Source organism: Geotrypetes seraphini, chromosome 9, assembly GCF_902459505.1.
Source record: "Geotrypetes seraphini chromosome 9, aGeoSer1.1, whole genome shotgun sequence".
NCBI classification, from domain to species: Eukaryota; Metazoa; Chordata; class Amphibia; order Gymnophiona; family Dermophiidae; genus Geotrypetes; species Geotrypetes seraphini.
Window position 1 is genome coordinate 142,932,334 of NC_047092.1, and position 21,390 is coordinate 142,953,723.

A 21,390-nucleotide genomic window follows, 5' to 3' on the forward strand; every position below is an offset into this window, starting at 1 on the left:
AGTCTTCATCTTTGAGTTAAGTGCTTTATTTAATATAGAGAGAATATTGTAAAAAGTAAATAATAAAAAAATGTAAATAATTTGTGAGAAACGAAACGGGTTTAAAAAAAAAAAAAGAAAAAAAAGACTAATGATAACTCACAACGAAGGGACTGCACTAGTTCAATCTAATATGCAGCACCCGTGAGCGCCTGAAGTCTTTTTCCCACCTGAAAAAAATTTTCTTTAGGGCATCACAACATATACAAGCCCTTTGTGTGTGAGGATAATACTAATGTTATGCCTTTTGAAGGTAGGGATCTGCTGCAGCAGACCAACAGAACACCATAAATGAAAGAATTAAATCCTAGGCTGCAGTGAAAAGGAGAAGGATACTGGGGGGAAAAAACAAAACAGTAAGCGTGCCTTATAATTTCTTCTTTTCTCATGCTTTTCAGATTTGGGGTTTATCTTTTTCTTTTCATTTTATAAGCAGTCAAAAATTGAAGCACATATGGGTGTAAGACAAAAAATTTGGTTCTGTCCCAGATTACTTGTTCCCATTTTTTTTTTCTTCATTTGCTCATAGTAATCCATCTGTTATATGAAGCACAAGGCCACAGAGAGATTAAAATGTACTTGAATTGCAGTTAATGTTATACAACCACCATAAGTTAAAGCCTGAAGTTTATTGTAAGGCCACCAGCTGGCACTGTTCTGTGCCAGGGGTGCAAGTAAAATAGCAAAATGTTTTTTGTTTTTTTCCTTATTGTCCATTCTTGTATTTTTATGTTATTTGATTTTTGTGCCTAATAACCATTCTCAGAGAGAAAGAGCTACTCACCCTCTGTCTAAAGCTGTAATAAATTTAAATGTTCTACAGTACTCCCCCAAAATTTGCAGGGGTTCCGTTCCAGGAGCGCCCACAAATTTTGAAAAACCACACTAATTGGATGCGGTTTAGGGGAGGTGGGAGAGGGCTGCAGGGCCAGCTTTCTCTGTATCTTCACGCCATGCAGGTTGCCCGACTTCGGTGATGCACTCTGTTTTGGGCTCACCCTTCCCCTCCTCTTTACTGCAGAACCCCTGGAAGGGAAACATGCAACAGAACATCCTTGGGTGCTGGAGAAAGCGGCTGCAGGGAGTTCTGGGTATTCGCAGCACAGGAGAGAAACAGTATATTTTTGAGGAGGGAAAAAAACGCGAATGACTGGGGCTGTGAACACTGAACCACGAATTTGTGGGGGAGTACTGTTTCAGATTCATGCTTTATCTATTTTTTCTGAGGCCCTCCAAGTACCTACAAATCCAAAATGTGGCCCTGCAAAGGGTTTGAGTTTGAGACCACTGTCTTAGAAGGACACATTCTTAGCAAATGTGGTCCCCTTTAAACCCAACAGACCACTGAAGGAGGGGAGGGAGGGAGGGGGAGAAAGGGAAGAATAGAGAGACTGGGCTATTTTTATTTAAGTGCTGTAAAGTTTTGTGGCCATCTGGTTTTACCTCTCCTCAAATTAGCTCAGTCCAACAAAGATTTGCAAGTTGGCCTAGCAGCCCAAAAAAAAACAGTAGTGTTAATTTCAATCTAGAATCCTGTGCAGTTTGCCTAGACACAGGGTAATAGTGGAAACCATAAACCCATTTATAGATGCCAGCAAGATAAATGATCTGTGTTGCACTAATTTCCTTCTATTAGCTATCGGTGGACCTGCTCCATCTGTCATTTCACTGGGAAGATATGCAGATTTAATTTCTCAATGACTTCTCAAGCAGAGCCTTGATGTGACAAGAGTTGCTTACATTTGGTGACAACTCCTTCTAAGTGGATGATATTGGGATGGTCAAACTGTCCCATGATGCTGGCCTCGCTGAGGAAGTCTCTCCTTTGCTTGTCTGTATATCCAGCCTTTAGTGTTTTGATTGCAACACAAATCTCTCTTTTTCCTTGCACTTTAAGTCTCCCGCTACAAACTTCACCAAATTCACCTATGAGAAGGATTAAAAAAAAACCACTGGTAAAAATACACAAAAGATTTTGTATAATGATTACATTATTACTGGCCATCTTTTTTTAACTGGCAGATAAATAAGATGCTTTTTAATAATCACTTTCATTCATTTTTTGACATTCTATAATGTACTATTAATTGTGTTTTAATTAATTAAGACAAAATGGATGCCGGAGATATCCATTTGCAGATTTATCACTTAAATGGAGATGTCTCATCACTCACCAACGCCTATAACTTTTTCAATCTTGATGCAGGAAGCATCAATTTCTTTGGCAAATTCACGGACAGCCTGATTGGGATCCTCATATGTAAAAGGATCTACATATGTTCTTATACCTGTAGAACACAATTGGAGGTTTTCAAGGGAGAAAAATACATTGATATATAATAACTGAATTATTCTTGGTACAAATCAGAAATTTATACGTACAGGAATACATAATCCCCTCAAAATGTAGGTGGCAATTCTACAGGATAAACTGGTGCCAAGATTTAGGCGTCCCATTGCAGTATGCTTAGTGCCCAATTCAATAATGGAGTTTGGGTGCCAAGATTCTGTTAAGAATGTGGTCCTAATTCTATAAAAGCCACCTAAGGTTAGATCAGTGTGCTTAGTTGATCTAGGCACCTAACTTACCCCCTCTTTTACAAAGCCATGCTAGCAGTTGCCACACGGCAAAAAACCCCGACGCCCTTTAAGTCCCTACAGGCTTTGGGGAAGTTAACACAGCGGCCCACGCTATCAGGCTTTGTAAAAGCGGGAGTTAATTAAAAATTACAATTAAATTGCAATTAATTAGGTGGTAGGTGCCTACCACATCAATGTAGGTGTCTATTCCATGGTGCCTGCCAGAAGCTAGGCATGGTTAGGGGCAAATTATGGGCAAATCTTGGGCATGTTTTGATTTGGGCACACTCATTTAGGCCAAGAAAACTCTGGCATAAAGTGCACCTAAGGTTTCAAGACCTACCAGCACCTAAGACCACTTTAGGCACTACTAGGTGTGATTCTATAAATAGCGCCCAGCTTATGATAGACACTTGCACTCCTCAGTGCCTACATGTTAGGCGCCGTTTATACAATCAAAGCCTGAGTTTAGGTCAACATTAGGCACCAATAGTTGTGCCAAGCCAATGGCAGTTGTAACCGTTGCTGCCTAAGTGTGCCCTGAAGTTCTCATAAAGTATAGTACTCTATAAGTCATATGCGTACCTCAGACACTCCAATGACTCGCCCACTCTGCCCACTTTCACATCCCCCTCGAACCTACACACTAAGGACTAGTGCCTACATTTTGGCACCAAAAAAATGCGCACAGAGAGCTATTCTATAGGCATTGTTCTGAACTGGGTGCCATTTATAGAATAACATGTAGCGTTGGGATTCACGCCCATCTTTGGGTGAGAGGATTTACGCCAGCTGAAATCTGGTGCAACTCCTCGTGCATAAATTAGGCACTGATCCCCTGAATTCTATACTCCTGCAGCCATCTTAATGAAAACCCCTCACCCACCCATGCCCACACTCCCTTTTCAGTTACATGCTACAAGATTTGCACGTGCATCTTTATAGGCCAGTGCAAGATGCATGTGTGAATGCAAATTGTTGCCAATTCATTCCAATAGCTGATTGTTAGCAGCCAATTAATGGTACTAATTGGCTCAACGCAATTAAATTGCATGTGCAACTTTGAGCACCATATATAGAATCTGGTAGTAAGTGCCAGGCGCTTATGCATATAAATGCCAATTAATGGGGTCAATTACATGTATAAGTGCTATTCTACAAATTGTGCACCCAATTGGTACCTATCTTTAGATGGACCAATTTACGGAATTGTCTTTTAGTGACAGAATTTGTTACTGTTTGCCGCAAATCTTCCATTAATCGTTGAATTTCAATTCACAGCACACAAAACTTTAGAATGATTTCTGATTCTTCCTGAATGTTGCATAGATTACAATGCTGCAAACCTGGAAAAAGCAGCTTAAGTCCCCAGATTACCTTCCTGCTGGCTTTTGTAAAAGAAGGGGTTAATTTGGTTTTTATTGGCTTAATTGGCGCTATTAATTGAAAGCACCATTAAAAACCAATTAAAATGATTAAAAAAAATAAGAATTGGCCCATAGGCGCCTAACTCAGCAGGTGGCCGTCTACACTGAGGTGTTTACTCCACAAATAGGCATGGTTAGGGGCAGCTTTGGGCATGGATTGAGTTAGGCGTCAATATATTAGACCGAGAAAACCCTGGCTTTATATGCTGGTGACTATGGTCTGCACACCTACCAGCACCTAAATTGATTAGGATGCTAGTAGTCGCAATTCTACAAATAATGCCTAACTTTGATTGACATGCAGTAGGTGCTGCTTTTCCAGGTGCCTAGCGAATTAGGCGCCGTTTATAGAATCTGGCCCTTACTGCCTACAAAACAGACGGCAGCAAGGGCACATATGCTATTTGTTAATGGCTGTGCGCTAAGGGCAACATTAGCGCATGGCCATTAATTTGGAAAATGGAAAAGACCCACGTAAGGGTACACTAAGGCCACTCTTTAATGCAGCTTACTAAAAGGACATCTTAGGGCCCCTTTTACAAACCCGCGGTAGCGATGCTGCCGTAGTAAATGCACAAAAGCCCATCCAATTCCTATGTACTTTGGTGCATTTAGGGGGTCTTTTACTAGGGCGCGCTAGCCAATTTAGCACACGCGAAATTGGCTAGCGCGCCTTAGTAAAAGACTCCCTAGTGCAGCAACAATGCTATTTTGGCTATGTAAAAGAGGCATTTACCCCCCCTTTTACAAAACTGTGATAGAGTTTTATAGTGCAGGCCGGCGCGCTGAATGCTCTGCGCTGCTCCTGACAGTCATAGAGTTCCTATGAGCGTCGGGAGCAGCGCTTCACTTACAAAATTTGTGAATGCAAAACTGATTTAATGCGCTTTCTAACCTAAGGCTCAAGATATGCACAATTGTTTTCCCTACATTGGAAAGTTCTAATATGTGTTATCTTTTTTTATTATTATTAAAACAAATGTCAGGAATGAACTGCAAAACAACAACAACAAAAAAGCAAAACCACCCAAAAATCAGGACAAAGCCCCTCAAAATTTGAAAATGATCCTGCTCATTTCTTTACATCTGTAATAAATATGTACAAAATGAACGTTCTTACACTAGGACTCTTATTACTCTGGAGAAGTCCTGCTATAAATTCTCTGGAGCAGACATGATATAATCCTGTAATTTACCTTATCATATAGGTAAATGGTATTATATAAATATTTTATTAGCTACATGGTTTGGATTTCAAAACGTTAGGAGAAGGGTATAACTAATAAACTTGAGAAACACGTGTTGGGCTCCATCTGAACAGCGTGCTCTGTATCTTCACTATAAACATGAACAGGTTTAGTAAACACTCTCCGACTACACATACAAAAAAAGAATTACAATAGTTGTTTATTTAATTATTGTGTGAAGCTTCTTAAGAGACCATTCCTGTATTCAATAGATTCTCCTGAAATCCCTTTCAACAAGTATTTTCTTGGACTTTTTTTTTTATTTTTTTTATTTATAAATTTTGAATACATTTACAATATCCAATAATTCCAAAAGAAAAAAGGATAAGTACATAAATCAATACATAATCAAATCATATATACGTAATTCCTTTTAAGCCCACATTAATGGGGAGCACATATTGCTATTTCTAATCAAATAAATTCAGGAAAATAAAGGACAATAATTCTCGATTCAAACTAAAGAACCTTGAATCATTCCTTAAAATGGGATATTATTTATTTAATTCTCCTCATATTCTCAGCTAAATGAAACAAAATCTCATTTCTGTTCTCTTGCAACTAAAAATTGTTGTAATTGTATAGGATCCCAAAAAGCATACTCAATATCTTGTGGTTTCAGAGAGGAAATAGCTGTAGGGAGTTCCCGTCTTAGTCTCGAGAGACTACGGGAACTCACAGCAGCCATTTTCTAATGGCGATCTGCACGGGGCAGGAGCGTAGGAAGATCGCTCCTGCCCCGAAAGCCCGCTAGACCACCAGGTAAGGCTGGGAAGGCGGGAGGGAGGCGGGGGTGGGTCTGGCTCTGCCCCTATCCCCCGCGAATCCGGAGGGAGAAGTGTATTGTGGAGGCAACGGTCACCACCCTGAAAGAAGGAAATCTTAGCCTGGTTTGGGAAATATGATTCCTGGGTTCCAGCACAGCTATGAGTGGGCTAAATACAAGTAGGGAGAAATGCTACAAAATTGGGGTGGGAATCTTCAGGCAGTTGTAAATCAAAGCTCATGGCTCCAGATCTCAGCCCTGGTTCTGAATGAGCTGGAGCAAAAACCAAAAAAAAAAAATGACCCTTTTGGTTTCCTCTGAATGAGCTGGAAACTGGTTGGATCAAACAAAAAAAAATTATATATACAGTATATTTTTTTTACAATCTATCTCCTCATCATTTGTAGATGCCATACTACAAAGAAGAGAGACAAATTTTTGGCTTCTAAGCGTAGCATCGATTAGCAAAAGCCCACCAAATACTCAAAAATCATTTTCCTTTACCTTGATTCAAGTGCTTCTCCTCATCTGCTTCTTGCTTAGCTTTACTGTATTTGCTGTGCCTGTGGGATTAACAAATAAGAGATTATAACCCAATGAACTTCCTTTCTTCTAAGCTAATAGTGCTAGAGGTGCTTATTATTGGATAAGAGAATTATCTAAAATGAATATGAGAAGCAGATCCCTCATCCTCTAAAATAAATCTTTCATCTGGAAGCTGCTCATTTTTTTTTCAATTCTAACACAGATATGTGCTACATAATAATTTTGCTTAAAGCATATGGGGCTCATAATCGAAACAGAAATACGTCTAAAAACTGGCCTAAATCGGCACTTAGATGATCAGTGAGACAAGTCATCCAAGCGCCGATAATTGAACTGGGTTTTAGACATATCTAAAAATGACTTAGGCCTTCACAGTGCTGTAGTACGCCCAGAGCAAAAAGGGTCGTTTTAAGAGGAGTGGTGATGGCGGGATTTGGGTGGGCCGTGGGCCATCCAGACTTAGTCGTATTGCATGTATAACTGCACATTTAACAATACTGCCTAGACGGAACTTAGACGTTGTGTCTTAGGCCATCTAAAACCAGGTCTAAGTCATAAGAAGGTATCCAAAGTGACCAGATAACCACTGCACGGACAAAGTACAGACCCTTACACACTCCCCCAGTGATCACTGACACTCCCCCCCCCCCGCCATAAAAATCGTAATAACAACTTTACATATCTGCCTCCAGAACATCAACACCTCTCAGCCTGGTATAGGAAAGCCTAGTAGAGCTGTACAGAGGTGGCTTAAGTGGTCTTGGGGGTGGGCTAGTGAACCATGGAGAGGAGGACCCAGGCCCATAAGCCACTCTAACAACTACATGCATGGTGAAACATGTGCACCCCCCCCAAAACCCTTATGTACTGCTATATAAGTGGTACCTGCAGCCATAAGGGCTATTGGGGTGGTAGACAGGTGGGTCTAGTCAGTTCTGGGAATTGTTTTGGGGGGCTCACCATGATCTATAAGGTTGTTGTGGTGAGATGTGTATGTGGCACCTTTTTTGTAAAGTTCACAGCAGTGCCCTGTAAGATACCCCACTACTCTGGTGCAATGTTTGGGTCTGGTGCAATGTTTGGGTGTCCAGTCCACCACTTTGCTGACCCCGCCCACATCCAAAAGGTCATTTTCTAGGCGTTTTTGACTTGGATGAATTTTTGGACGAAAATGGGGTATAAAGATGGATGACTTAGCGGTCTGGACGATCAGACGGCTGGACGTACAGTTAGACGATTAAAAAAAAAATATATATATATTTTGGACGTATTTTTCGAAAATGGACCTTTTCCCATGTCCAACTTTGGGCAACTAGCGACTTAGGCCCAAAATGGATTTAGACTTATCTTTTGATTATACCCTTCCAAGTACATATACTGTATCCCTTCATTCTATAATTTTAGCATCAATATATAAGGGGCCATTTGCGCACTAAAATTTAGCATATAAGTGTTTTGTGGATGAATGTACCAGGTCCTCAGACCAATATATTAACCATTAGGCTGTTCCACTCAGTTGCAGTTTTTTGTAAGTGATATTGCTGAAGGGCTGTCAGATAAGATTTGCCTCTTTGCAGATGTTAGTGAAATCTGCAATAAAGTAGAAACCCTGATAGTGTGAATAACATGAGGAAGGACCTAGTGAAGCTTGAAGAATGGTCTGAAATTTGGCAGCTAAGATTTAAAGCTAAGGAATGCAAGGTCATGCATTTGGGTTGCAAAAACCCAAGAAAACGGTACAGGTTAGGGGGAGAAGAACTTTTGTGCACGAAAGAGGAGGGAGACTCGAATGTGATAGCATGAGATGATCTTAAGGTGGCCAAACAGGTTGAAAAGGCAACAACGAAAGCTAGAAGGATGCTAGGGTGCATAGGGAGAGCTATGGCCAGAAAAAGGGAGATATTGATGCCCCTGTATAAAACTCTGGTGAGACCTTATTTAGAACATTGTGTATAATTCTAGAGACCTCACCTTCAAAAAGATATAAACAGGATGGAGTTGGTCCAGAGGAAGGCTACTAAAATGGTTGATGTCTAGGTCAAAAGATGTACGGGGACAGACTTAAAGATCTCAATATGTATACATTGGAAGAGAGGCAAGAAACTCCCCAGCACCACCCCCCCCCCCTTATATGTACTATCTGTCTGTCCAGATTAGATTGTAAGCTCTTCTGAGCAGAGGCCATCTGTTGCATATTGAATGTACAGTGCTGTGTACGCTTTTCAGTGCCACAGAAATGATAAATAGTAACGGTAGTAGTAGCTTCTCCTGCAAAACTAAAGAGAGCCAAAAGAGCTAGTGTAACACTGTCAGAGCAACATGAGAAGCCGAGCAAGTAGTAGTCTTCCTGTTTGCTTAGCTTATGGAGTTTTGGAGGTTTGAGAATGGGCTGGCTGGAATCTCAGAGCCATTTCTTTTACATAGATTAGCCAGAAAGAATGGGATTCCATATATGAAAGTAATATATATATATATTTTTTTTCACAAATGAAAATTGTTGTAGTATTTATCCACAAAAAGGGAAGCAACAAACTCTGACATGTTGGATTTAGAAAATACAAGCGACATGATAAATATGCTGCTTGAAAACAAAAGCATCTGTCTATCTGATGTAACCCATGGGATTTCCCACAATTTAACAGTCCATTTCATTTGCTAAGTGTGCAAATGGGCTTCATGGTAAACTTTTGCAAGCTGTAGATTTTTTTTTTTTTCTCCTGGAAAGAAACGGTGTGCAATGATATCATCGCATTGCAGTCTTCACTTGATTTTGCATTAATGAGAGCTACTGCAATGCAATAACATATAGAGCAATTCAAAAATTCAGAATTTTACTAAAATTTGATGTGCAGTGGATTATGTGTGAAATTTTACTACTTGGGAAAACAGCAAATGTATGTTTTATTTCAAGGGGGTTTCATGAGGAAAACATCCACAACTCTGGAGCGTTTTGTGCTTTCTTTCTATGAGAAGACCTTATATATATATATAAAAAAAAATTCTAAAGAAAATCAACAAAAGAAAGTGGGAAAAAGGTGAAATTTTATATATTACCCTTTAAAAGACAGAAAATGTCCATGATTCTTTTACTTTTTACAAATTGTACATATCGGCCTGCAGGAGATAGAAAATATGCTTCTTTTCCCTCTGTGATTGGCCCCAAAACTAAAATGAACATGAAAATGGAACTAGATAAAAATTTGACATTTAAAAAGGCTTTTGAAGAAGCAGAGGTATCATTAATAATCTTTCATCTTGCTTGGAAAAGGAAAAATATTAAGTCAGGTTTTCTCAAAGGAAACAAATGGATTACTGTTTAAATCCTAATTATAGCTTATTAGCTTGTAATACTACCTTTAAAACCAAACATCCACCTCCATTTCTACCTTTGTCATCCACTGACCTTTTTGCCTTCAGCTTAGGACTGGACTCTAGGGTTCTACTATTGTCTAGGGAAGTCAGCCCCTGGAAACTGCTCTTTCGGTCCCTGAGCAACAGGAAGTCAAAGGACAGTCACAGGCCTGCTGAGCCTGAATTTACAGCTCACCTGACTCACTGAAGAAAATCTTTGTGGCAGATTTGAATTTCATAATTATAGGGTTTTAGGGAGGTGATGATTAAGAGGCAAGGAAGGGGGGGGGGGGTGAGGACAGCAGTGTTCAGAAAGTATATAGAAACAGCAGGAGTTGGAGACATGCAGGTCTGTAGGTGAGATGAGAAAAAAGAGGTGCATGGACCTTTCCCTATAGGAGTCCACTGGAGAGAACAAAAGGAAGTATTCGTGTACATTGTTAGGATGATGTGTGAGCTCCAAACCTGCTGTTACCTTTGCTTTTCATTAGACCCAGACAAAGGGATAAGTGTAAGGGGAGGAGGCAAAGGGCTAGTGAGGCCTAGTTTGATCATACAGTAACTTAAGTGTTCAAGCACAAAGCTTTGAAGAATGAAGCATACTGTTTCCATCCTAGTTAAGCTAGAACTGCAATATATTCTACTAAAGTGCAGATTAATGAAGGTAGAGCAATCTCAGAACTAGAATAGTTCTTGTTGGATACCCTTTTAGCATATAAGTACAGTGCATTACCACTGGGGATTCATAAAAGCCAGCTACTTTCATCCCTCTTCATTAAGTCTCAATCTGTTACACAGAATGTTTCTCAAATTCTTTTTTATAAGGCTGCAATTGAAATTAGGAAAAATTTAAGGATATACAGATAGGTGTAAATTCTATATATGGCACTTCAAATATTGGCACCATAAAGGGCATTATTCTATAAACCGTATTTAAGGTTAGGCACGGTTTATAGGACAATAATATTGAAAAAGGAAGCTGGGAGGTAATAAATATCATCCAAACAGAACAAAAACTCCCACCAGAAATATTTAGAACTACCAAGCACACAACCTACCAGAGCAGTGCTGCTTTCATAGCAAAACCCTCTCCATCATCCATCCATCCATCATAGGCAGAGAAAAAACTTTCGTTGCTATAAGCAGGCACCCTCTGAAAAATATTCTTATGTTTAAATCCCAAACAAGAGGAACAACGCATTTCTAATCCGTGCACAAAAAAGTAGCACATGAATTATCTGTCACAAGCCAGTCTACGATCGTTTCGTGTCCTACAAACTACTTCCTCAGGGCCATCCTCATGCAAATAGCACCATAACAGTTCAATGTGCAAATCCTCTGTATCCCACGAAGACTTTGAACTGTTATACATAGAGGCAGTTGGAGCACCAAAATGAGGCTTGGAATGCCTAGAGAGGCAACACTAGATTGAGGCTTGGAACATTCATTGGTTGAATGAAGAATACCATTCAAAAAACAAACAAACAAATATAGGAAGCTGTAGGGGTTGGGAGGAAACAGAGGGCTGCAACTAGATAATAGTGTTGACTCCAGCAGGTATAGCTTGGAATGGAGGAGATTAACTGTAGGGCTAGGTGGGGATGGAATGGATCTTAGCAGGTAAAGGTGGGTATGGATTAGATTCCATTGAGGATGGACAGGGATGAGTGAAATTTCTGTCCCCGTGCAACTCTATAATATATAACCTGCATGGTCCATTCAGTCTGCCCATCAAGATGACCAGAGTTGAATCTAGCACTTTGCACAGGTTACCCTTCATCATAATTAACACTCGTATACTTAATCTCTATCTTTCCCTGCCAATTTTAGAGTACAGACCATGGAGGTCTACCCATCACTGGTCCTACTTCCCAACTACTGGAGTTGTTATTGAAGCTCACTCCAGCTTTGATCTTGATCTGTCTTTATTATTTACAGGACTGTAGAAGTCTGCCTGGCATTTCCCATACCTTCTGCCCAGTTTGAGCGCCGAAAAAAAAAAAAAGAGCACTGAGCACTATTCTAAAAGCGGTGTTCTGAGTTGGGCCCTCTTTGCAGAATAGCGCAGAGCACTGAGGTCTGTGCCCAACTTTGGGCATGAAGATATACACCAGCTGAAGCCCGATGTAAGTTCTCACACCTATATTAGGCGTGGATCCTCCAAATTCTATAATACTATAGAATACATCTTTAGTCAATGCCCTGACCTGCCCATGCTCCTCCTATGGCCACACCCCCTTTCTAGTTATGTGCTAAGATATTTATGCACACATCTTTATAGAACAGTGCTTAGCAAGAAACACACATAAATCCAAATTGTTGTAAACTGCCAGTAATTGATTTGTTAGCTCTCAATTATCGGCATTAATTGGCTTGTTACTCAATTAAAATGTGTTAGTAAACTGGGCACAGGCCCAAATTACTGTATGCAATTTTGAGTGACATATATAGAATCCGGGGGATATCACCATTTACAGGTGCAAATCTGCCAGATGAAGTAGGACTTTTGGTTGTTGCAATTTAGGCACTCCCATTTGGCCACTGCTGTTTGGGCACATTCACTTGGATGCCAGACTTTTGAGCAGCCAAATAGTGGCAACCAAAGGTCACCTCTCAAGTTCTTTCAACTCTCCTTGGCGCTGACCTCTGATTAGGAGTAAGCAGGAGACAACCGTAAACATGCTGGTTCTTCAGGACAGTTCCCCTGGATTTTTCTGTCCTCCCTCATAGATACCAACTGGGTCAGCACAGATCACCCTTCCAGCTCAAGAATCACACCCTGAGGGAAGGTCCTGCATACTCCCTCTGCATGAGGGAAGGTCTCTACTCCTGGCCTGAGGACCATTGTCTGATGGAAGGTCCCAAAGAATCAGTCTACTTATGAATGCTTGCTCCTTACTCTCAATCAGACATCAGTGCCAGGAAAGGGAGGGGAGGGGGAAAAAATTTGAGAGGTGACCTTTGGTTCCCACTGATCGGTGCTCAAAACCAATTTTTCTCCCAAACAGTAGCATTGAAAAGCAGTGCCATACCAGCAGCGCCTCAGCAATAAGTCTTTTAAAATGTCTTCAAAATCGTTGTGCATAAATCCAAATAAATAAATATATAAAATTGCCTAAGCTTTGATTAAAAAAAAAAAAATTATTGTGCATCTCGTAGATAACCCTGATGAATACTCCTTAGCATCTGCGCACTGCGCACATTGAGTGTTAAAATTTAAAATACTTCTCAGCATGGCACCAACCGGTACGTGCACAAGTGCAAACATTCTATAACCTGTACGCCCGATTGGTGCTTAATTGTAGACAATCTTGTTTTGTGCATTTCAAGTGCATATTTTCTGCATTTTCTTCATTTAGTTATCTCCACTGGCACACCTGACATGTGCTGTTCACCGCTTTCCTGCCTGTCAACCCCATTCTAGTGATTTTGGGAGATAGCTGTCCTCCCCCCACCCTTTGGTTCTTGTCAGTTGAAACAACTCTAAACTGGTAACTAAACAGACAGCCTGTTCAGGAAGAGGACGGGCTAGGCACGCATCGGCAGAAGAATACTTGTCAACTACCTGGCTCCAGACAGCCTTTTCCTCTGACAGCTTTATGGACGATACTAAAGAAAAAAATCGATATAAGGGCAAGGGGTTGACATTTCATTTTCTAAAAAGTGATCCATTGAGGACCAATCACTGGGTGGCGTTTATCAGCCTGGGGGAGTGACATTTTTCTCAAGAGGGGGAGAGAGAGGAATCATCTCCGAGCACGCCAAGACACTCAGTTCTTCAAGGTGGTGGCTCGTAATTAGAAATCCAATGCACCTGGCTATCAATCCTGCCTTAAATAATAACGTGATCAATAAACGGAGAGAGGAGATTAAGTCATCCAGCCTGATGCTGCTGTTTCCTGTTGCAATGACTTTTAATAAAGCTGTCTCCTTTCATTGCATTTTCATGTGTCCCTGCCGCCTCCTCCCTGCCATATGAATATTTTAAGCAAAACACCCACAGAAATCATTACACCACAGGCCTACTAACCAGACTAGGAATCCTACTGATTTCAACATCTTTCAAATGCAGGTTAAAATGGAAGAGAAAATAAAGCAGCCAGATACAGCTTTTTCTAAGGAAAGCTAGGATTTTATACCTGGGTGGGTACAGTATGGAGTATAAAGAATTACAAAATGCATGTCACAGTAAATAGTGAAAATTCACCATGGCAACCAGATTTTTTCCATGGCAATTGGGATGACATTTTTAATCCTTTACTATAATTAAATAATTTATGATAGCTGTAAAATTTTAGAACTAAGCATTTCCTACTCATAGGACGCAACTTATTCAGATAGCACGCCATAGGTAGAAATGGCCGCTCAGCCGTTGTGAAACAAGTAATTAAGATACGAGTAAGCCACAAATGTGTTACTGTCTCTAGCTACAGTGATGGCTAATGCTCTTGACCCTAAAAAGGCTTGTGTGGGTGGGATCATTTTATAAAACTTTTTCCATGTATAAAGCCTGTTTTGGGCCTATAGTCTGGCTGCCCTGAGTAGGCCTGCTCTTACTAGGGTTGCCAGATTTCCAGATTTCCCTGGACATGTCCTACTTTTCGAGGACATGACCAGGGGCTCTGGATGGCTTTTCAAAACCCGGCACTTCCTCGAAATCACGTTGGGCAGGCTATGGGGTGGGGCTGGGGCGTAACAGGACAGGGATGGGTGGAACTGGGTGAGCCTGGGGCGGGCCTAGATTTTACTAAAATAAAATCTGGTAACCCTAGCTCTTACTATCTGAAGCCAAACAGGGTCAGGCCTGGCTAGTACCTGGATGGGAGACTACCTGGGAATGCCAGGTGCTATAGGCTGAGGGGCCCTATGTTAGGCATCAGCAACATAGTGGAGCCATACACTGTGCGGGAGAAGACAATGGCAAACCACTCCTGTACTCTGCCATAAAACATCAAAGGGTGGATTCCTCACTGTGCATCTTCCCATACGTCGCTGGCTGACTCAGTGGCATGATCCATCCATCCAAAGCCTGTTTTAGATGGAGAAAATCTCTGTATTTTCCTAGGTAATTTTCAAAGGGAAAACATGCTCATACTTCCCCTTTGTGAATGGGAATAGAAGTGTCCGCCAATTTTGTAACTATGTGGGCTGGTTGGAATATTCCCTCCATGATTGGTCACTGACTTTTAAAGGGTAATTCTATAACAGAGCACATATAACTAGGCACCTGGAAGGGGCATATATTCTGTAGGGGAGAAGTGACCTAGAGGTTAGAGCTGTTGCCTCAATCCCCTGAGGTTGTGTGCATAATTCCCTCCTATACCTCATGAATCTGGGTACCACAGTTAGGTTGTGATCCTACCAGGACAGAGAAGGAAAATACAGTGGAACCTCGGTTTGCGAGTAACCCGGTTTGCGAGTGTTTTGCAAGACGAGCAAAACACTCAGCAAATTTTTGCCTCGCAAACTGAGCATGTTCCGATATGCGAGCACCTCCCCCCCGCTCTAACCGGCATCGCACCCCCTGAACCGGTATCGCAACCCCCCCCCCCCCGTGAATGACCCCCCCCGCGAGAACCGCATCGCACCCCCGTGCTGAAAATGGATCCGCCCGCCCTTCCTCTCAAACACGCTCCTTACCCCTTCTGCTGGTTGTGAGAGTGAAAGCAAGCTCCCGCCTCATAGAAACATAGAACATGAAGGCAGAAAAGGGCCACGGCCCATCTAGAACCAGAAGGCCCATCGAGAGCCAGAAGGGCTTGAGCATGCGCAGATGCTCAAGGCCCGGCCCAGGTAAGAGGCAGGAGCTTGCTTTCACTCTCACAACCAGCAGAAGGGGTAAGGAGCGTGTTTGAGAGGAAGGGCGGGCGGATTCCGCTTTCAACACGGGGGTGCGATGCGGTTCTCGCGGGGGGGGGCATTCACAGGGGGGGGTTGCGATGCTGGTTCGGGGGGTGCGATGCCAGTTAGACGGGGGGAGGGGGTGATGGAGCAGCGCCGGTAGCCTCGGGTGGGGAGGGATGTTGGTGGAACGAATTAAAGCGAGTTTCCATTCATTCCTATGGGGAAACTCGCTTTGATATACGAGTAACTTGATTTACGAGCATGCTTCTGGAACGAATTATGCTCGTAAACCAAGGTTCCACTGTACTTGAGTATTTTCCTGATTACTATTCAATGTATTGTAAACCTAGAATTACCAGATTTTCGGGAATGAAAATCCGGACCATGGTCCCGCACCCAGGCCCGCCCCATTCCACCAAGTCACATCCCGTTCCGCCTGAGTCACGCCCAGTTCCACCCCCAGCCCCGCCCCCTCAACCTAGTCGCTTGTCGAGAGGACATCTGCGCATGCGCTGGTGTGACACCATGATATCGCGCGACGTCACCACTTTACATTCGCACATGCGCAGATGCCGTCCCGACGTCGCCGCTAGCTGGAAGCTTTTCAAAACCCAGACAAAGTGCCGGGTTTTGAAAAACTGTCCGGACCCCCGGACATGTCCTCGGAAAGGAGGACATGTCTGGAGAAATCCGGACATCTGGTAACCCTATGTAAACCGCTTTGGGTGAATCTCTTCTTGAAAAAGGCAGATAATAAATAGGTGTTCATTTTTCCTTATAGCATAACTAGCATTTAACTGAGTATATATACTTCTATATTTTAGGCACACTTTTGTTTTGACAATTACCTCAGGAGAACAATGTATACACATTTACACTAGAGAATGACACGATGACAAAATTCATCACCGTTCCCGTCCCCGCGGATAACCGCGGGAAACCATCTTCATGTCATTCTTTAAGGAGAGAGTATAATTGGGCACAACCACTGACCCACAAGCTTTGCTTTGAAGAATGCTGGTGTAGAAGGATTGAGGTTGAGATAGACACTACAGAATAGCAGTCTCTGATATCCAGAGCAGATATTGTGATGTCATAATGCCTCATTCCACCAGTGCCTAAGAGCCAATCACATCAGTGATGTCACAATGGCTTCATTATCCTTGGCTCACATAAGAATCAGAGTATGAATGGCCACAACCACTGACCCGCAAGCTTTGCTTTGAAGAATGCTGGTGTAGAAGGACCGAGGTTGAAATAGACACTAGAAAATGACATGGGATTATTTCCCGCGGTTATCTGCGGGGACGGGAAAGGTGATGAATTTTGTCACCGTGTCATTCTCTAATTTACACCTCCTATTAGGCATACATAATTTTTTTGGGTGGGGAGGAGATAAATACATGCATTCTTTTGAAAGTATATTTGTAAATGAAAATCTCATCCCGACACTACCCCTGGAATGCCTCCGCTCGCTGCAAATATAAGTCCATGCACACGGATCCTGTATTCATGCTTTTATGCGAGCGTTTGGTAAGCAATTTTGTAAAAACATTTCCATAGGCAAAGCACTGCTTTACTCAAGGAAATGGCTTTGAAAATTACCCTCTCCATTCTGCCATGTTGTCTGATCCATGAACTAATGAAAATGTACCTGTGCCATCACAAATGCATGCAGTCAACTGTGGAATGCAAACCGCATTTCCCAGAATCCAAGCTGAATGCATTAAGAGGTTTCCAGGTGTCACTGCACACACTGACCCTTCTTCTGATGTTATCTTCTGCATGTCTCTCCTCCCCCCCCCCCCATAATGAAATGACGATTCTGACGAATGATAAAATGCAAGACATAAGGCAATGCATACTGTACATATAAAGGAATGTCTCTGGAGGTAATTTTGCTCACTGTCCAAGTGCTTTTCTAATGCCCCCTTCTCTAATTATATGCGGTACCTCTCAGTGCAGTGTGCTGTGCTGTACAATATTCTTATTTAGCACTTCATCACAAGTATAATCATGGGGAATGCTCAAGTGTTGACATCTGCAACCTCCAACTAGCTTGCTTCTCAGCTGCAGTTTACTGAGTCAGCTTTGCATTTCAAGGGCAAATACGGCTAGAACAATTATCGCTACATTACATGCTGTGGTGGTAGCAATGTTTGGAAGATCAAAGCCATGTAGAAGAGGGCTTCTAATGCAAATAGCTGCTTGTTTTTTTTTTTGTTTTTTTTTTTTTTACGCTAACCAAAGAATTTAGCTTTGTTTGGGTGAGACAAAAAGCTCCCTTATGAAAGAGATGGAGAAAGCCGCTTATGTTCTTACCTCCTGCTGATGACAAAAGCGGCAATGAGAATGACGACCAGAACAACACTGCCAGCAACTGAGACCAGAAGGACTGTGGGACTGGCACCATCGCCAATCATAGGCGAGGAAACTGGAAAAACAGAATGTATCAGTCAGTGTAACGTCTGTTTGGACTGTTCTCCATCTTCAATGCTGCTCTCGTTATTATCCAGAGGACAAAATAAGACATCAACCCAGCGTGCTGAAGGTTGTGGTGGTTTAGACGGGCGCTCAAAGCCTCTCCCGCACCTTCATTGTGCATTTATTCATTCATTCTCTCATCTTCCTGGAGACTCATAATGAGATAATGGTTCGCTATTCAATAAATGTGAAACATGGTTTGGTAAAATCTCATCTCCTAAAATGCAATGACCACCCAGCAATCTAAGCACAAAATGGGTTTGCTGATGCCCAAATAATTGTTACTAGCATCTGAACTATTTAGTCAGGTTGGCTTATTTGAAGATAAAATACAAGCTGGTTTTAATTGTCCTCCCTATTTGTAGAGATATATTATATAGTATTATGGCATGAAATACTCCTGACGGCATACAGAACTAAATTCTACATATGGTGCCTAAAAAAACCCGACCAATGGTATGCTATAAAGAAAGAATAGCGCTTATGTCTTGGGACCATTTAAACCAGTGGTCTCAGACTCAAACCCTTTGCAGGGCCACATTTTGGATTTGTAGGTACTTGGAGGGCCTCAGAAAAAAAATAGTTAATGTCTTATTAAAGAAACGACAATTTTGTATGAGGTAAAACTCTTTATAGTTTATAAATCTTTCTTTTTAGCTAAGTCTTACTAATAATATTGTAATTTATAGCTAAAGAGACATATGATCAAGAAACTGTTTCATTTTACTTTTGTGATTATGATAAACATACCGAGGGCCACAAAATAGTACCTGGCGGGCTGCGACTTTGAGACCACTGCTATAGGCTAAGGCTCTTTACACCTGCATTGTGATGTCATAGAACTTTATGGTTATAGAAACATAGTAACACGATGGCCATCCACAGCATCCACTGTCTCCTCCTCTCCCTATTGGCTAAGGCTCTTAACATTTGCATCTCCTCTTCCTATAGGCCAGTGGTCTCCAACTCAAACCCTTTGCAGGGCCACGTTTTGGATTTGTAGGTACTTGGAGGGCCTCAGAAAAAAAATAGTTAATGTCTTATTAAAGAAACGACAATTTTGTATGAGGTAAAACTCTTTATAGTTTATAAATCTTTCTTTTTAGCTAAGTCTTACTAATAATATTGTAATTTATAGCTAAAGAGACATATGATCAAGAAACTGTTTCATTTTACTTTTGTGATTATGATAAACATACCGAGGGCCTCAAAATAGTACCTGGCGGGCTGCATGTGGCTCCCGGGCCGCGAGTTTGAGACCACTGATTTATACCAACTGAAATGTGGTGTAAATCCTCACACCTAAATTACGGTAAATGCAGATCCTCCTTATTCTATGATTACATAGGTATATTTTAAGAACATCGTTCCCAATCCACCTATGACCCTCCCATTTCTGTACCCCTTGTTGCAGCCATGTGTAAAATTTAGGTGCAGAACCCATGTTTAAATTTACATGCGCAACTTTTAATTCAGTCTAATTAGCACCAATAACTGGCTGTTAAAAATGGCAATTATCAGCATTAATTGGCTGGTTATTCAATTATGTTGTGCGTATAATTCTAAGCACCATATACAGAATCTAGGAGACAATGATAACATATTGTCCTACATGCATGACATTTTAAAATGGGCAGCAATTATTAATTTAAAAAAAGCTCTCTCTCTTTTTATAGATAGATAGAAAGAAAGATAGATAGATAGAAAGATAGACAGATATAGATAAATAGATAGAAAGACAGATAGATTTAGATAGATAGATAGAAAGATAGATAGATATTTTTAAATTCCTCCACGATTCATAGCTATCTTTCAGGTGCCATGCATTAGCTTCTTTCTGAGCCCCTGAGGAGCTTTTAAAGCAATCACCAGAGAAGTTCCCTGCCTTAGCACAAGACGTCCAAGAGCACATCAGTCCTGAATCACAGAGAAATAGCATATTACCAAGCTACAGTGCCTTGTAAAGAGTAAAGAGTTTTTACACCCTTCTACACTCTATAATTCAAAATGCATTAAAGTAGGAGTTGGTTTCATTGTCTACAGAAAATACTTAGCTTTTTCAACATGAACAATTAAAAAAAAAAAAGCCAATTTATTGCATAAGTTTTCAAAACCTTTGTTATGGGAAACTCAGAATAGCTCCTTTTCCAAAAATTGTCTCAATGAGGCTCATAATAAATTTAAATAGAGTCTGCCTGCTTGAATGCAATCATAGTAGATCTGAAATTTTAATGTGCCTGATTATAAGGAATTATAAGGTATTGTGGATATATATACATTGTGGATACATATACGAGTGATATAGACCCCGAGTATATAGGAGATTAGTAATTTTGACATCAAGTGAAGAGGAAGTCAGGTCCATTCCACCAGAACGCAAAGACAGGAAACTCTGAGGAAGACCTAAGATTTACATACAAAAAAAAAACCCCCAAACCTATTAACTGAGGAAAATAATGACTGTTCCATCAAAATTACTCTGCAAGCATGGCCGATAGGGGAAGGTGAAGACTTTAAAAAAGCATGCACTCCAAACTAAAACAATGTACAACTCTATGTTTAAAAATCATATATTTGTATATAGAACCCAACATTTTTCTCTGATAGGTTGCATCAGGGGTTAATGTTGAGTATGTATAACCGAGGTTCCTATGTCAATTTCTTTTTGTAGTATCTTTTACAGGACATTGCATCATAGAGGTGGGATATGGCATGGGAAAGGCCTGGACAGAGGCAGTCTGTTTCAATCACTGCCTCTGCCACTGACGCACACTTGTTTTGAGGAGTAGGTAGAGACACCGAGCCATATGGGGATGAGAGGAGGGTCGGAGAGACGTTAGACCTGCAGGCAGGGGTGGTGGTGACTGGTGGCCAATAGGGTAGAGATGCCGGATTTGCAGGGAAAGCAAGGAGTTCACCACCATAGGAGCCCCTCCCACTCGATAGCCCTAGGTATTTTGCTGGGCTCACTCAATGGTAACTATGCTCCTGGCATTCACTTAGAGCAGGGGTAGGCAATTCCGGTCCTCGAGAGCTGGAGCCAGGTCAGGTTTTCAGGATATCCACAATAAATATGCATGAGATAGATTTGCTTCTCACGGAGGCA

General features: G+C 41.4%; 1 protein-coding gene across 4 annotated transcripts in view; it reads right to left on the bottom strand.

Moving 5' to 3' along the window:
* Window positions 1–21,390, bottom strand: part of EPHA4 (EPH receptor A4) — a 328,329-nt gene that overhangs the window by 63,618 nt on the left and 243,321 nt on the right. For 2 of the 4 annotated variants that reach the window (XM_033958139.1, XM_033958140.1), the window contains exons 8-11: window positions 18,123–18,234; window positions 6,564–6,622; window positions 2,214–2,327; window positions 1,780–1,965 (exon numbers count right to left, since the gene is read on the bottom strand). In XM_033958139.1, coding sequence (XP_033814030.1) covers window positions 1,780–1,965; window positions 2,214–2,327; window positions 6,564–6,622; window positions 18,123–18,234 — 471 coding nt within the window. Of the gene's footprint in view, window positions 1–1,779; window positions 1,966–2,213; window positions 2,352–6,563; window positions 6,623–18,122; window positions 18,235–21,390 lie in introns of all 4 variants that reach the window. The other 2 variants (XM_033958137.1, XM_033958138.1) reach the window with 1 other exon arrangement.